This window comes from Ursus arctos, unplaced genomic scaffold (assembly GCF_023065955.2).
Source record: "Ursus arctos isolate Adak ecotype North America unplaced genomic scaffold, UrsArc2.0 scaffold_21, whole genome shotgun sequence".
Lineage (NCBI taxonomy): Eukaryota > Metazoa > Chordata > Mammalia > Carnivora > Ursidae > Ursus > Ursus arctos.
The window spans coordinates 50,081,450-50,099,017 of record NW_026622886.1 but is presented as its reverse complement, the minus strand read 5'-3'; the positions used below and the strand labels follow the sequence as shown (position 1 = coordinate 50,099,017).

General features: G+C 48.2%; 1 protein-coding gene, 1 long non-coding RNA gene and 1 other non-coding gene across 4 annotated transcripts; 2 read left to right on the top strand and 1 right to left on the bottom strand.

The window, feature by feature from the left end:
• The first annotated feature begins 39 nt into the window (after nucleotides 1-39).
• LOC113256433 (uncharacterized) lies at nucleotides 40-16,358 on the top strand. The gene is made up of 3 exons (XR_006409759.3): nucleotides 40-194; nucleotides 862-1,063; nucleotides 15,708-16,358. It is a non-coding gene; the product is annotated as an uncharacterized LOC113256433 (long non-coding RNA).
• TRNAS-CGA (transfer RNA serine (anticodon CGA)) lies at nucleotides 757-838 on the top strand. The gene has a single exon. It is a non-coding gene; the product is annotated as a tRNA-Ser (tRNA).
• RNF41 (ring finger protein 41) lies at nucleotides 9,225-16,461 on the bottom strand. 2 transcript variants are annotated; one of them, XM_057316259.1, is made up of 5 exons: nucleotides 16,353-16,461; nucleotides 12,800-13,071; nucleotides 11,931-12,066; nucleotides 11,436-11,539; nucleotides 9,225-10,595 (listed from the first exon to the last, which is right to left on the bottom strand). In XM_057316259.1, the coding sequence occupies exons 1-5, from the start codon at nucleotides 16,440-16,442 to the stop codon at nucleotides 10,244-10,246; spliced, it is 954 nt and encodes a 317-aa protein (XP_057172242.1). In that variant the 5' UTR covers nucleotides 16,443-16,461; the 3' UTR covers nucleotides 9,225-10,243. The 2 variants fall into 2 exon arrangements, with proteins under 2 accessions (XP_057172242.1, XP_044240648.1); XM_044384713.3 differs by lacking the exon at nucleotides 16,353-16,461 and adding an exon at nucleotides 15,936-16,012.
• Nucleotides 16,462-17,568: the final 1,107 nt, after the last annotated feature.

Sequence of the window (17,568 nt, the reverse complement as noted above, 5' to 3'; positions counted from 1 at the left end):
CGACCTGTCGGGCACGGCGGCGGCCAAGCTCCCGGCGCGGGACCCACCCTGGCGGCCTCCCCGGCGGCGGCGGCGGCGGCCGCGGGAGCTTTGGGAAGGCGGCTGCTTCCTGGAGGGGGCGCCCACTCCCCTGAGATCGTTCTCTACCCGACGCGAAGCCTTTCCTCCCTCGGCCGCTCAGCCCAGGGAGTGGGGTACGTCTCTAGCCTACCCCAAGCCGACGTCCGTCGCTGGAGGAACCCCCAGCTCATAGCTCCGAGGGGTCCTTACCTTGCACATTTCCGACCCCACGGAGCCCTTAATCCCAAGGAGCCCCAAACCCCTTTCCCCAGGAAGTTCCTTTCTTTCATCCATCCCCAGGACTTCCCTTTTTCAACTCTTTCTGAGTCTCCCTCACTCCTAACACCTTGCCTCAGCACCCCCTGTCACTCCTTAACCCGAGGAGTCCTCTAGCCGCCACCCTGGGGCCCAGCCCCTTCCCTCCAACTGACTACTCTGCAGGCCCCGCCATCGCCTTCTAAATAGCTTTGCGCTCTTTGAGACCCCAAACTTGTCTGGGCGGGAGGACCCCCCCTCCGGGTCACCCGGTCCACCAGCCTGTTCCTTTGAGTGGCGTAGAGGCGGGGTAAGGGGCGGAGGGCGGGGGTCACAGGGTGTGTGTGTATGGGGTCGGGGCCGGCCTCCCATTGCCACACTCCGTCCGTGGTCGCAATGCGGACCCCTTCTGTAAGCGCGCGGCCAGACACGGTTTTGGAAGTCACGGTGGCCGAGTGGTTAAGGCGTTGGACTCGAAATCCAATGGGGTTTCCCCGCACAGGTTCGAATCCTGTTCGTGACGGCCGCTTTTTTCCCCCCCTTCAGGATACGTAAAGGGGACCCCCCCTCCGCCCCGCGCACGTGTCTTTCGTGCACTTCCCTTTCTGTCTCAGAAATAGAAGCCGAGAGGTCTCACCTCTGGATTGGGAGGGACGGAGGTGATCATGAGCGGCTTACTCGTGCACAACTGGATTGGACATAACTGGCGGCCAGGACACAAGGCACTTTCCGAATTCTGTAACTTCAGGTTTGTTAGAGCTTTGGCACACGTTTCATTCTTGGGGAAGGGAATGGCAAAGGATTTGGTGGAAGAAGGGTAGGTTTTGGGAAATGTGAATGCCTGTTGTGCTATAATAGTCAAAATTAGAGTTTCCAGGAAAGGGGGCACCTCTGGATTTCATGACCTGAGTGTGATTATAATTGAGACCCAGGAAAAGGCATTTCTCTCATTTGGATTTCTTTGAGGCGGCTCATCTCGGCTCTCACTGAGCTAGGAGGAAGTAGCCTGTTGAAACGTAAACACTACACATCTAGCTGGAGTGTGGGGAGATAATCCTTTTTACTGAATGCTCATTAGGTGCCAAGTACTGTTCTAAAGTCTCCGTGTATTAACCAAGCTAGGGAATTAATTCCTTCTTTAACCTCCAACCCTCCTGTACTCACCTTATCTGGTTCTTCCTATCCCCCAATTTCTGATCACGGGGAATATGTAGGATACTTGTTGAGGATGTTCTTTTTGTATTTCATTATCTTACACAGCATCATTTTCTCCAAGAAGGATCTCCCATAGGGCAGGGAGTTCAAGAGTAATTCACAGAGCTTTCTACACGTTTCTACTTTACAGTTTCCCGCCTTTGTACCCTTACTCATGCTCTTCTGAGATCATCCCCGCCACTGTCTCCTTCCCACCCCAGCACTCCCATCATTTATAACTTCCCATCCTGCACATCCTTTTATCCTTCCTCTTTGAGGCTCTTGATTACTCCAGCTGGAGTCATTCTACCACCACCACCGACTTGGTTGCATGCAAGACATCTTTGACACCCCTCTGTAAGAACTAATTAAAATAAAAGTAATATTCGGCTTCCTAAATAGATCTTAGATCTGTTCACGTTTCTCAGGGTACGTGCAGGCTAGACCAACCACTTACTGGAGTCATTAGGAAAGGAGGTTGTAAAGCATCCAATTGTAGCCGAGACCTTAAACCCTTCCGTGACTGCTTTGTGTGTCTCATGACCTGGTCCCTATTCACTCACCATTCTTTCCTACTCACTACTTTCCAACCAATGGCATTCTTTTAGTTCCTGGTATAGTATTTGTCTGTGTTCATGCTATTCTCTGCCTGAATCAATCTTTCCCATCCTCACCTTCTACTCAGCCTCCACATCAGTTTTGGTTCTCCTGGTAAGTCATCTCTAACCCCTCGTCACCCACCATACCCTAATCATGTTTTGTGAAGTCTTTCTTCCCCAGTAGAACATCAACTCATGGCACAATACAAGCCACTCGATTGAGAATTAAATAAATAAATAAACTTTGTTGAGTAAATGGATTTTTTACAGTAGTTATGGATGCATATTTTAATCTTCACTCAGGCTGGACTATAAGCTTCTTGACAGGACTGTGTATTTTGGTTTTGTTCTGTATTTCCTTTACTAGGCCTTTATACGCAGATGTGATCGAGTATGTACTGAAAGAACAGACCCTTAACAGGCTCAGTACTGAGCTTCCTACCAAGTGCCATTTTGCGCATGCTCTCAGACTTAAATGTCTGGAGAGGCAAAACCAAAACTGACCAGCAGAGGGCAACCAACAACTGTGTTGCGAAGGGAAGGCGGCACTGTGGCTTACAAAATGGAGGACCTGGACGCAAAAGCTAGCAGAGGTTGTTGGGTACTTGGAGATCCTACCTTTCGCTCTCAAATGCTTCCTTTGTAACTGTCATAGATGAGAGTCCACGGCTTCAATCCTTAATGTACAATAGATAATTTCAAATTTCTACCATCCCCACAGCCCACCGCAACTCCCCAATTCCTTTACCTTTCCTCTTCCATTCAACAAATCCTCTGTCCTCATGTATTTCCTTGGGTTTTACGATCAGGTACCCCCCAGGCATTCCTTAGTTTCTGGTTCGGTGTTTGACTTTGCTCATCTGCCCGACAGCTACCTTCACCTAGGCTTGTGATCCTACTCATTTCAACCTCCTAAGGAAACTTCCATTAACATCCTTCCATGACATGTTCAAATTCTATCCCACTGGATCAATCCATTAAATCAGAACTAAATTACACCCTCACTTGACAATTCCAAATGATCACGTTGTTTTCTACTTCCATTTTTTTCTTTAGATTTTAAAGTAGTCTCTACACTCAACTTGGGGCTCGAATTTACAACCCCAAAATCAGGAGTCCCGTGCTCCACTAAGCCAGCCAGGAACCCCTACTTCCTTCTATTTTGAATAAAATGTATACTCTCGGCATCCAGCTTCACACTATCTTAATATCCTGTTGTAAAAACCTTTGCTATGTTTGGAACCATTGATTTCTTACTGGACTTCAGAGACACTGTACTCTCGTTTTCCTCTTAGAACATGGTTTCTCCATCTCATTTGTTTTCTCCCTCCTTCTGTGGAATTCTGCCAAAAGCTTTATTCTTTTCCCTCTTCCCAAGACAAAAATCCAAAGCCAAACTGTGGTCCTATACCTCCAGCTACCCATACATCACCTAAAATGCAAACAAAACTTCCCTTCCCAGAATGACATTCTTGACTCTTCCCACTTCTGTTAATGCTGTTCTTGCAATTCCATTGTTTCCAACTTTAAGAATTAATCTGGCATTCTTCTTTCTCCCATGCCCGATATTCATCAATCATTGCTTCTTCCACCACATCATCTAATTTGTTACAATGGCCTTCCAGGCGCCCCAGTTTCACCACACTGAGCTCTACAACACTGCTTTCATCATGCTCCCCTGCCCAGGGACTTCAACGCCCTATCTGATCACACACATGCTCCTCTGAGCCTAACTCACCCATTTTTAAAAATCCTTAATTCTTTCCAGCAAGATACCCCCAATCTATTCAGGCTGAGCATCTCCACGTGACAGCTTGATTCCTTCTCTCATGCAGCTCCTTCACCTTATAGCCAAGTAGCTATTGCCACCCTATACTGATCTTTTCAGCGACAAATTCTTAGATCTTAACTAAAATTCTTTTATGTGACTAAAATGCTAATGTGGGGGACATCTGGCACACAAGAACTTATTGTCCCCTTCCACGTTGCTGACTTATTCCAAATGTTAAGAGGTCTGGATCTCTGTAGTTTATCCAGTGATCATTAGAGGACTTCAACTGAAATTATCTCAACCTACACTTATCTTAGGAATGTGGTCATTGCACAAAACATTTCTGGAACTCCTTCATGGCTAGTTTACGAGCCACATTTAAATGATTCATTACTTGTCAACTGTACTCAAAACACACACACCATAATCCTAGTATCATACAAATCATTCCTTCAAAATTACTTTTATTTAAAAAAGCTGAGGCATTCGCCATCTTTATCATTCATCTATTTTTCAGATTTTGTTCCAGATTACTTCTGGAATTCCCCAAAGTCCCATTCTTAGCCTTCCTCCTATCCTTTTAGCGCTTGCATTCATTCCTAGAATTTCTTGATCACCTTTGGGCAGATAACTCCCAAAGCCACATCTTTAACCCTAACTTGTTGCTTTTAAGCTCCACATCCACGTTTCCATTTACTGGCTAAACACCTTTATGTGGGAGCATTTTTAACCCCGAAGTTCCCCACATGAGCTCATTACTTCACCCCGAAACCTGCTCCTCCTCTCCTCCTCCCTATTCAGGTTAGTAATGACCCTGTCTTTCATTCTCAGAGACCAGAAATCTTAGCCTTTATCTGTGATTCATCTTTGGTTATGTGCCTCTTGTTATGTGCAGCGGTTAGGGACTCAGGCTCTGCAATGACTTTCTGGGTTCAAATCCCAGCCCTGATCCTTACCCATGTGAATTTTATTGCCTGCTTCCCCACACAGAAAATGGAGATGGCAATAGCGCCTTTTAATAAAATTGTTGGGAAGTCGAAATATTTGATACTTAAAATAGTGCCCGACTCACAGTAAATGCTCAACGCCCTTTCCTCACTGCCAGTATCTGAACCTGTTCAGAACTCAGTTCAGGGATTCTTCTGAGCAGCATGTCACCATTGGTAGTAGGTAGTTGACCCCTTTCCTCCTCATTGTCCCATCGTACTGAATCCTTATTAGCAATGTATTGTTCTGTATTTCCCATTCCTTGTTCAAGTGCATGTCACCTACTAAACCGCAAATTCCTTTAAAGACTTCTCAATGACTTGTGTATCTTCTATGCCTAGCACACGTGACACGGGACAGGTATGCTATACATGCTGGCTGAGTCAATCTAGTCACTTACTAAGGCCTGTCTATTTTCTTCCCTGATGTCTCTTGTCCTCCTGCTCTTTCAAGCTCTAAACCTATTGCATGAATTAGGGCAAAGCTTATTTAATATTGCCACCAGAATCATAAGCTGGAAGTTACTCCCCTTGTCAAAAACTTACTTGTAAAACTATAATCGAAGTCCAAATTCCCTGCCACGTATTCAAAGCCCCCCAGGAATTGGCCCCAGAATAATTTTCTAGTCTTATCTACGCTTATTTCCCATTATTTCCTTCATCAAATTCAATGCTCCAGATGACACTAGTCTCTTCCTTCTTCGACATATCCCTCACCTCCACTTGTTTTTATTCGTGCTATGATCTAAACCTAAAGCAGAGGCTGCAAACTGATGGCCCCTAGATTTTTGGGGGCAGCCACAAGTTATTTTTTTAAATTGAGCTAACATTTAAAATTAGGATGGCCAATGGTTCTTGAAAAATAAGATTGGACAATGTGGGGCCCCTGTTCTTCTGTGGCAGGAGCCTCTTGAGCTGCACTGCTCGCTGCCCCCTTCTTTCAGGGCACTTAGCCAGCTTTTAAAAAACCTCTCGACAACCCTAGTGTAAATGAAGAAATCAGGCTGATGGTGGGACATCTGGACCTATCTCCTGATGTTACACAACATAAAGAACATCTCTCCTGTGATGTCTTCTATCCCCAGAACTGCCTAACTTCCATCTCTCAGATCCTAGATCTAATTCTGCTTAGTAAAAACAGGGGTAGAGGAAGTTAAGGGGCACTGCGAAGAAGCAATCAATCAAATCCAAAGACCACTCTCCAGGACAATGGGCCCAATCTCTTCAACAGATAACTGTTATAAAAAAGGTTGTTCCAGGAATCTAGATTGAGAGTATAAATGGGGCACCTGGGCAGCTCAGTCAGTTAAGCATCGAACTATTGATTTCAGCTCGGGTCATGATCTCAGGGTCCTGAGATGGAGCCCGTCAGGCTCCACGCTCAGCGAAGTCTGTTTGGGATTCTCTCTCCCACTCCCTCTGCCCCTCACCCCAACTTACGCGTGCTTTCTCTCAATAAATAAGATTTTTTTTAAATGAAAGTCTTTTTAAATTTTTGTAAAGATTTTATTTATTTATCAGAGAGAGAGAGCACAAGCAGGGGGAGAGGCAGAGGCGGCAGGCTCCCCACTGAGCAAGAAGCCTGATGCGGGACTCGATCCCAGGACTCTGGGATTATGACCCAAGCCAAAGGCAGACGCCCAACCAAATGAGCCACCCAGGTGTCCCTCAATAAATCATATCTTTTTAAGAAAGTATAAAAGTGGGGTGCCTGGGTGACTCAGTTTGTTTAGCATCTGCCTTTGGCTCAGGTCATGATCTCAGGGTCCTGGGATTGAGCCCCACATTAGGCTCCCTATTCAGCGGGGAGCCTGCTTCTCCCTCTCCCTCTGCCCCTCCCCGCTTGTGTGCTCTCTCACAAATAAATAAATAAATTAAATTAATTAATTAAAAGTACTTTTCTTGAGACAAATGGAGAAATGTGAATACAGATTCATTTTAAGCATTTGTTATGGTAGCAACGTAGAAAAATGTTCTGATTCTTCAAATTAAAATACTGAAGTAAATCAAAACCACCTTCATACTTCCCCCGCCCATTCTCCCAAAGTTAAAAGTCTAGAATGGGTTGGCGAACTTTCTACAGAGCCAAGCAGTCAATGTTTTAGGCTTTATGGGTCATGGTTCTGTGGAACTACTCCGCTCCGCTGCTGTAATCTAAAAGCAGCCACAGACAATACAGAAGGAAACGGGCATGGCCGCGTTCCAGGAAAACGCTGTTTGCGAAAGCGGGCGGCAGGATTCGAGCTCTAGTTTGCCAACCTCTGATCCAGAAAAGATACGTCGTCTCTGAAACAAGTCCTGCCTCGTACCCATCAGAGTCAGTGCTTTTATCTTCCCTCTGCTCACATTCTGCTTGTAGATCTGCTTACCACAATTATTACTATGTCTTATTCCATTATGTATTTATCTCCCTATGGAATAAGTTCTTTCAAAGTCGGTGCCACCGTGCTACACGACATCCATCCCCACCTGAGCTCCTTGCGGAAGATATTCAATGAATAATGTTCCCCAAAACCAAATCTACCCCAAAACAAAGATTTGGCACCACTTGTGACATTTACAAGAACGAGCAGCACGTTCTGAAAGTAATTGTGAAGGAGCTGCAAGGGAAAAAGAGCACCCCGGTGTCTCTAGATACTACATACGTACTAGATGCTACACACATCGCCTCTTCCGCTCTGCAGTGTGATGTGCCCTCAGACCTTGTGCATGCAAGCATAACGGACTCAGTGGGCACAGGAATGTCCTTATGCCCTTTTGCTTTTTTTAGCCCCACTAGAGTACCTAGAGTGCTAATGGATTTACATTAAGTGCATCATAAATGATCCACAATTTAAAATATACTACTGGGGGAAAAGATTTCCTTTTTCTCATGACCGAGGGGCAGGTGGCGGCGACTGCCCACGTAAGGCTTTATCGAGATTTGACCACCAGAGCAGTGTAGTCACCCCAGGCTCCCTTCCTTGTGTTTACTTTCTTAGTTAGGAGACACTGGGCAATGGAATCCCAGATTCCAAAACAAAGGTGCTTGTGGGACAAGGGAAGGGTGCATGCGTATCTTCTGTAGAAAGGGTCCTAAAACTCCAGGAGCACTTAGGGAAGACATGGAATTTGGGGCAAAGGCAAACTCTGGAAAGAACACAGTTCAGATCACTGGCAAGAACATGTCGGCTGCTACAGAACACGGGACAGGAGGGAAGGTGGTAGGAGGGCATAAAGGGCAAAAAAGTGAGGTGCACACTCCCAGACAGACATCCTGCTAAAACAGAGGTTAGTTCTGAGACAGGGGTAGGTTATAAAGCAAGAAATAAGGGGAATCAAGGTGAGAGAAAGGCCAAAGCAGAGAAGAAAGCTTCACAAGAAAGGGAGTGATGTTGGATTAAGAACTGAGAATTGAGTAAAAGGTTTATTATTAGTGCAGTTAACACCATGGACCAGCACATATAACACAACCAGCAACCCGCAGAGACACTAGTGCAAAGGGGAGGGAAGCCCTGACTGAGCTTCCTGGCTCCGTCGGAGGGTGACGACAGGAGGGTATAGGCCTTGGTAAGGCAGGCAGGGGCAGAGGGGAGTGGAAGAAATGTAGTAGCCAGACTAAGTATAGCAGCGTTTTCAAATTCCTGAGCACAATGTCCTGGAGCTGGAACATAGGACTGTTCCCTACTCCCTTCAAGCTGTATCCCTCCTCCCCATTCCCAGTGGAGCCCTGACCCAAGTCCTCAGACCTACAACAAGCTGGCCTGGAATAAAACTCCAAAGAGAGAAGAAGCTGTTATATGGCCAGATCTCTTCCACCCCACTCCCACCTGCCTATTAAAATAATCACACCCTCTATCCTGCCCCTTCTCTTACTCTACCAGCCACCCCAGGGATCAAGGAATGCTGGGTAGCCGAAAATGGAGCTGAAGTCCTCAGAGCACATGGGTGAGACCAGAGCACAGCCTGTACTCAGAGACACAGAGACATCATGTCTCTCCCCCCTGGCCTGGTGAAGCTTAGAATCCAATTCTGGATCTCCAAGGAAACTGGAGATTGGGAGGTGGAAATGTCTTCAAAATTAATACTCTATAAATACAGAGTTTTACAAGGAGACCCGTGGAAGGGCTAGGAGCAAAGTTCTCCAGAGGGCACAGGCATCAATGCTGGACTGTCGCATCCATCACTGGAACAGAGGAAGCGCCTCATCTCAGATGGGGTAATGGAGGGTTGGGGCGGACAAAGGTTCAGCCGAGGACTCCCTTGGCCCTTCCTATATTAAAGCCAAAGGTTGTGCTGAAAAGGAAAAATATAAAAGAGATCCCCCATCCCTGTCCCGCCCTATCCAGAATCCCCACAACAGGAACATCAAAAAGAAAGTTTTGAGCTTTGTTAATTTTTTTTTCTTTTTCCTTTCTTAAAAAAAAAAAAAAAAGTAAATAAATTAGATTGCCAACAATGTGGCTGGGCTGGAAAAATGGGGTAGCCATAACCAGGCCATTCTAAAAAAAAAAAAAAAAAAGTGGGAGGGAGAGAAATACAAACAAACAACAATGGCCAAAGGAAATTCTCAAAATAACTAGTTACAATCACAGGGCTGGAGAGGGGTCTGTGGAACTATCACGGCCCATCTGCCAGAGGCAGTGCCTACCTGATCTCAGCAAAAGCTAGAGCGAGCTGCTTTTCGCTGAGCACACCCACCCCAACAGACTAATCCCCCACCCCAACCCTGTCGTTCCCTAATTATGAGAAAACGTAGGAAAACAGGGCTCATCCGGAAAATTTCGGCATCCCAGCCTGCACGCCCGCAGAACGAGCAGGGCCTGCACGGCGAGGTGGGCTGGACAGAGGTCCAGTCTTCCCCTCAGGGCCATCAGTTCCCCTCAGGGCCAGTTAGTGGCCTCACTGCTTACGTCTAGGGTTTTTGACTCCACCCTCACCATTTCTTCAGGATGTCTGCTCCCCAGAGCTGCCCTCTCATGCTGTTTAGCGTCAACACGCCTGCCCGCTCCGTATCCCTGGTTTGGGAGGAGGGGGAACGATCAGACAGTCCTCGCTCCACCGATCCTCTAGAGAAAATGAATTCTTTGTGCTTTCTAAAATATCTACAACCAGGGACCCTAGGCAGGAAAACAGATATAGAGGTGGGGACTTTCCCCAAACTGACTGAAAATTTACAGACATCTTAGGGGAAGAAATGAGGCAAAAGGAAGGAATCTGGGTTTCCCACCTGAAAGGCTGAGCAAAGTGCCCTGGGCCCTTCAGGGCCAGAAGAGGAGGGAAACGTGCGGCCCACGTGTAGGCCACAGTATTGTGGAGAGGAGGGAGGACTCAGGGGCCAGCTGCTGGAGTGGTGGGTTTTCTGCTCGCCGTCCCTTCCCGCGAGCCCGTCGAGACTCCTATATCTCTTCCACGCCATGCGCGAAGATCATGACAAGCCCCGGCTCCTGCACCATGTCATCGCCCATGTGCTGGTTCTCGCAGGCCATCACGACGACGGCCTGCTTGCCGGGGATGCGCTTGGCCACGTAGTTCTCGTAGTAGCGCCGGTTCATCTGTCTTGTCTCCAGGGTGGCCAGACCCTGGGGCCAGCTCCGCTCGTGGGCATTTTCAATCAGCTCGTTGACGATAGAGGCCGGACAGCCACTCTCCACCAGGGAGCGCTTGATTACAGCCTGGAGTACGGCATCTGGGGTCGAGATCATCCCTCCCCAGCGGGTCACTCTTGCGGGCTGCAGGGAGTTCACCCACCTGTGTGGAGCGGGTGGGAGATGGTCATTCCCAGCTCATCCCCCCTTTCCTGCACTGGCGTTTTCTCCAGTTAGGAGTGACCACCCCTCTGTGCTCGGCTTAGCCCTGGATCTTCCATCTTCCTTTTTCCACCCCTGGTTCAGAAACTCCAAATCTTTCCCTAGTTGGTCCCATGTGAGTCACTACAAGTCACCAGATTCAACTCTCCAAGTGAAGAGTTTCTGTCATTTTTCTGAAAAATCCCAATACTTAGCACATACAGTGCCTGGCACGTACTAAGTGCTCAACAAACGTGTACTGGATGAAGCAATGGTTCCTCTACGCTGGGTCCCGCGCAGCACTGTTTGCACTATATATCCTGATTCACACTTAGAACTTAGTCTGTGAATTGTACGGGACTCCAGCACGGAGAGGGACTTTAGACTTTGCTTCTTGATGCTGCGGTTTAGATCACTCTCCCGGATTTGCATTCACTCTCTTCTCTGGATTGTAAGCTACCTGACGACAGAGACAATCTCTTTCTTCTTGGTCCTCCTGGCACTCCACAGCCTTTAATACAGGGCTTTGCACGTGTGGGTACTCACTGAAGTCTGGATCAACGGCAGACTTGGGTAAGCTTTCCCTTCCATCCACCCAAAAGAATAAGAGAGCCTACAGTGGTACAGTGGGGCTGAAACTCATCCTCTTCTCTGTCCCTGTCCTTCATCCCAACGTCTGAAAAGCGGTGGCCCCAGCCCAGCCCTCTTATCACCCCCCTTCTGCCACCCCCTGCTCCTCCTCCTTTCAGGGCTCGGTGCCAGGACGTGGAGCACAGTGACTCCTGTCCTGAGTGACACTCACTCTAAGATCTCGTTGTATTCGATTGTCTCCTCCAGGTTCTGAAGGTTGGGGTTGACACTGCGGATCGCACGCATGTATGCCTTTAGCAGCTGGATATCTCGCTTCTGTGGGAGCGAAGAATCATCAGGGATGATGGTCAGGGCAGACAACAAATGAAAAACAAAAGTTTGTCTTCGAAGGAGGGCAACTGAGGGATCTGGGGAACACCCAGACCTGTAAGTTTCACGAAGATGGGGATGTGACTGTCTCATTCACAGCTGTATCCCTAGTGCTTAGCAGAGTACCTTCTTAGAGGAGGCATTTAATAACGTCAGGTCAATGAATGACACTGAAGGAAAGGGAGAAGACCTCCAATCTGATTCCCTACCAAGCCACAGGCAGAGGATCCACGCACCCAGGCGCACGGGCGCGCACGCACACACAGGCAGTTCCACAGCTGTTCTCTGCACCTCTCCGCATAGGGACGGGTCCTGTCCCGCGCTCTCCAGGGCCTACCTGCTCCGCCAGCTGGTGCTTGTGCTCGGCCGAGCTCTTCTCCAGCTCTGCGATGCGCGTCTGCTGCTGCTGCACCACCGAGCGCAGGTGCTTAATGCAGTTGTGGTTTGGCAGCTCATCTTTGGGCATCTCCAGGCTGCCGCCCAGGGTGGGAGAAAAGCAGAACAGGACCGTTCAATGGGACATGAGGGCGAAGGCAGGAAATTGCCCAAGGGGCTTTCCTCTAGCCCCTATTTTGAATATTTGGGCCCCCCTCTTCTTTATTCCCTTCACTTCCTTCTCCCCAGCTCCCCCCACCCCTGCCCCTACTCCTTTGCTCTCTACTTTCTCCGGGCCTCTTTCCCTTTCTAAGACAGTGTTTCATCTACCACATGGCTCTTTTCTTCCTACAGATTCTGCCCGTGCACTCATTCCTTCTGAGACGCCCTACATTCATAGCCCTAGCTAGCAGCATTTAATCAAATACTTCACACCCCAAAGAAAGCAAAAAGCCAGGGCAGGAGGAAATATGAGAAGCCTAGAAATTAGAGCAGTCAATCTGACAAAGAGAAAGGAGTACCAGGCTGACAGGGAAGAATAAAGGCAATCAGTCCTTAGTATTAGCACACAGACTGGGAATTTTTGCCTCCTTTCTTTTATTAAAGCACAAGCAAAAAGACCACAGTTGAAAAGCAACACGGAAGTAAGATCTTGGGGCGGGGAGCCAGGGAGGCCAAGGACACTCCTTGCGTACATTCAGAGGAGACCTCCTGAGCTGGTGAGCAGGGGATCCGGAGACGGGGGAGTGGGAACGGGGAGTATGGGGGGTTGGGGGCCATACGCCGGAAGGCCCTTATCTGTGCGGGGCAGAGGAAGGGAAGTGATCTCACCCGCAGCCTTGTTCACAGGTCACAGGCCGTTTGGGGTTGTGCTCACAGTCACTGAGGTGAGACATGAGGTTGTCAAGCCGGACAACAGCACTACAGCCAAACACAGCGTTGTCGCAGGCAATCTGCAGCTTTGACAACATGTTCCGCATGATCCGAGGTACCGGGCGCAGGTGGGCGACCGTCACCACGCTACGGTCCACCGGACACGTCTGCTGCTGGGAGAACCACTGGGTGATGCAGGCATTGCAGAAAGCATGCTCACAGTGAGGTGCCTAGAAGGAAAGGCAGGGTAAAGGGGGCACAAGAGAATTAGCAGGAGCTAAGAGCCTGAATACGATAACTCTGCAAAGCCACTCAAGCGTCTGAGCAGCTTCCGAGACCAGAGGTCCCTGGGGTCACGGCAAAGTACAGATGCGCCATGGACAAGGCATTGTGCAGGGACAGGGTTCAGAGAGATTTCCTGCGCTCAAGATTCCAAATGGATTGTGACATAAGACAAACAAGTAAGAAGTTATATAACAATAAGAGGTATAAATAATATTCCACGACAACAGGAGGAATGACATAAGGCAGTCAATTATTAATTGCCAACTGGACTGCATACACAGTAACTGCCAAAGTCCAGAGGAGGATGAGATCTTTCTAGGCTAGGTCAGTGAGGGCAGGTATTTATGGAGAGGACAGAATTTGATATGGGTCTTGAAGGATTAGTAGAGAGAACACAGGGAAGAGATTTACTGGCAAAAATGCAATGTAAAAAAGCAAAGCAAAACAAAAGCCTGGAACTCTGGTTAGAGGTTCAAAGTCCTCTCTGTAGGGGCCCAAGTTCCTATCTTACGAGGGGTGACCTGAAGCATTGCCCTGAATCCTAATGGCAAGGCCTATCCTCCAAAACAAGGCCATTTTCTCACAGAATCACATTCTTTTCAGTTTCATAAAGATCATATTTCAGCTTACTTCCTTGATAACTCAGATAACCTCTAAAGTTAATCCCTCAAAGTGAGAGGATTCCCAGGCTTCTGTGGAGACACCATCTGGCTTCTGGCATGGGAGAAACACATTAGACACTTAGCAGTTGATGAATAAATGGCGTACTATGTCCCAAACACTCTGCTAGGTGCTTAAGATACAAAAGACAGGTTCTGCCTTCGAGATGTTCACAGACACTAAAGACTGGAAACACAGAAAGGCCTCGTAAGGGAAGAATTCATTCTCAGGGTGCCTGGGTGGCTCAGTCGGTTAAGCATCTGCCTTCGGCTCAGGTCATGACCCCAGGGTCCTGGGATCAAGCCCCGCATCAGGCTCCCTGCTCAGTGGGGAGTCTGCTTCTCCCTCTGCCTGCTGCTCCCCCTATTTGTGCTATCAAGTAAATAAAATCTTAAAAAAAAAAATCTTTACAGACCCTATCTCAAAAAAAAAAAAAACAACAACCCTGAAATTTGTCCACTTTTCCCCATCTGTCCTGCCACTAACCCAGTTCAAGTTATCATCTCTCACCTACATTAAGTGTGTCTTCTAGCTGGCCTTCCTACTTCTACCCCACCCCTTTATAATTCAGTCTACCTTCATCAGCCAGAGTGATCACTTCAAAATGAAAACTAGATCTTATCACTCCCCTGCTTAAAATTTACAATGGCTTCCCACTGTACTTAAAATAAATCCAAACTCCTACTCGGAACCTATAAAGTCCTGCTGGATCTGGCCCTGTGCCTCTGACCTCTCCTCACCTCACGCGGCGCTCCCAGCACTGTGTTCAGGCCAGTCTGGCCTCCTTTCTGTTCTTTGTTTACATCCAGCTCCCTCCTGCCTCAGGGCCTTGGCTTCTGCTGCTCCTCCTTGCCTGAAATGCTCTTCCTCTAAAGCTCAGCATGAACGTCCCCTTATTACTCAGATCTCATCCCAACTGTCACCTCTCTCATGACCATCCCATCCGATCCTGATCCTGCCACTCCTGCAAAAATATACAGAATGTGCTATGCTCTGTGTAAGAAAAGTTAGACAAATAAACTACTATAAAGAGTTAACTATCGGGGGGGGACTGCACGGGCTGGGACGAGGATGGAATAAGAGTTCTCACTGTATGCCTTTTTATACTGGCTTGATTTCTGAAGCAAACGAATTTATTGCCTCTTCAGAAATTATGATGTAGGGGGGCACCTGGCTGTCTCAGAGGAGTGTGCAACTCTTGATCTCAGAGTCGTGAGTCTGAGCCCCATATTGGGGGCAGAGATTAGAAAAAAAAAAAATGATGTAGGGAAATCAGCATTCCTAGCAGGTGCCTTCCATCCTTAGATACGTATCTGGTGACCTGGCATCCTGAGGTCTGCCAGACCTGCTCCTCAGAAGGCGGAGGTGGGGGGCGGCTCCTGACTTAGACTGTCACCAACCAACACTGACTTCTCCACACGTGACTCACCTCAAATGACAGTGCCAGGGGAGGGAAGGAACTGACACAGCCCATGACCTCTTGACACCACCGGGAGAGCATGCTCCATCCCCAGCCAATCTGCTTCTAATGGCAGTAGGCTGCGAAGGCCCAGACAGGCGCTAGGTCCAGGGCTAGCTGCCACTGGAATGCAGTCTGGTTTTCAGTCAGCTCAGGCATCTGCACTCCTTTGGGTGCTTGAACACTGGAGTAAGAGTAAACTCAAAGGATCAAGAGGAGCCCCCTGGGAGCTGTAGAAGCAGTGAGTGGGGGAAGGGCCACGAGACCTCACTGACTAGTGGCCTGGTTTGGAAAATGGGATTAGGTCTGGCTAGCCAGGAGTGCCAGAGGATTAACTGGTATTTACAGAGGGCGGGCAGTAAGAACCATGCAGGATGATGTCCACGAATACCACGGCTAAGAATTCATCTCGCTCATGACACTTGCCTGTTAATCATGAGTTTCTCCTCATACTTGCCCCAGGAAGATACAACCGACTCTGGTCTGGCAAGGCTCGTACAGAAACGACCTAATGAAGGTGGCAGCTTTCGTATCAACATGCAGGGTACACGGCTGCATCAAAAAGTGGTTTTTCTAAGAAATCCCAGGAAGAAAACAGGACAATACATACAGTTCCCACTCCCTGTTTGTTAGTTAGCAAGCAGGCTGAAAAGGCCTGCGGGCAGACCGGCTGATTAACTGAAACATTACATCATCACAGAGAGAGAACTCATCAGGAAAGTCCAGAAGTTCATCACAGCTAGGAAGATGGAACCTCATCAGAGCCCCTGCAGAGGAAAGGAAGTTCCTGAGCTACTATCAGAAGACAGAAAAAAAGGTGACCATTTTACAGCAGAAAAATCTCCACGCAACCTCAGAAGAAAATCAGAAGCACCGGACTCCTGTGGCATCTACGTCTAGACAGACTCTGGAAGGCCCTATTCCTTTTGCAGCCGCCACTGCTCCTCTGCACCAATCCTCTAGTCTGTGTACGTGTGGCGCCAAGGCGGTGGGGGAGGGGAGCCAGAACACAGTGACTCCCCCACTGGTCCCATCACCTATGAATATTTTTCATTAGCTCCACTGTCGTCTATGGCCCCCACCAAAACTGCCATCACACCAACTCACCTGGACTGGCTCCTCCAAGACTCCACTGCAAATAGGACAGATAAGGTCTTCGTCAACATCCCCCTGGAAACGGGTTACATCATACCCCATGTCTCATCACTGAAACCCAGGTCCTGGAAGGAGCAAGAGGAAAAAAAAAAAGCAGCCAGTTCAAAAGAAGCCACAAATATGTGCCAGTCTGAACTCACTACCAAGATCCATTCATTTGTTCAACAACTATTTATTGAGCGCCTGGTATGTGCTACTCATTTGGGGGGGAAAATCTGACTCCAGAAACTTAATTCTAATGGGAGAAGATACTACATAAGCATACGTTTAAAATATGAAATGATAAATGCCTTGACAGGGCATTATGAGGGCAAAAGATGTGGATACCTGACTCAGGCTGAGAGAGGGAGATTCTGAGAAGTCTTACAGGAGCAGGTGTCATCAACAGGACAAGCAAGAGGAGCTAGGTGTTGGGGATGGGGGCAGGGTGGGGCATTAGCATTAGGGCTTTAGGCACATGAAACTGTACATTTAAAAGCCCAGAAGTAAGAGGACATACGATAGGTTCAAGAACCCTGAATGCTTCAGAAAAAGGCTAATCTGAAGGATCTGGAGGAGAGAGTGGCTAGAGAGGCAACCAAGGGTCAGGCCATGTGAAGTCTTATGTAAGGAGTTTGGGCTTTATCCTGAAGTCTATGGGAAACCACCGAAAGACTTCAAAGCAATGATGCAATAGAAATGCTCTTCACCCTGTCAACAGGGGTGAGATTAGAGACAGGAAGAGCGTGTAGGCAGGAGAGAGATGGTGATAGTCTGAACTTAGGTGGTGGTGATGAGGATAAAGAAGGGAAGTTCAGGAGAGCAAGGACTCAGAGTAGTGAGGCTGCCAGGCCTCTTCTTCGGCTTTTTAAGCGTCAAACCCAAAGAAGTCGCTGCACAGTGACTGAAACCCTCCTGTGGATTTCTAATTGGTGGGCTAACTGGACTGAGGATGGGCACCTAATTCAAGGGCGGCCACACCACAGACCAGCCATCAGCTGTGAGTGAGGTCCTAGAAAAGATGAGCTGCATCGGATAGTTCTCAGGAATTTAGAATCACGCTGACTTAAAAGGGTAGAAAGAATGGGATGCAGAAAGGTCTTGCTCCGGGACACCTGGGTGGCTCAGTCGTTAAGCGTCTGCCTTCGGCTCAGGGCATGATCCCGGCGTTGTGGGATCGAGCCCCACA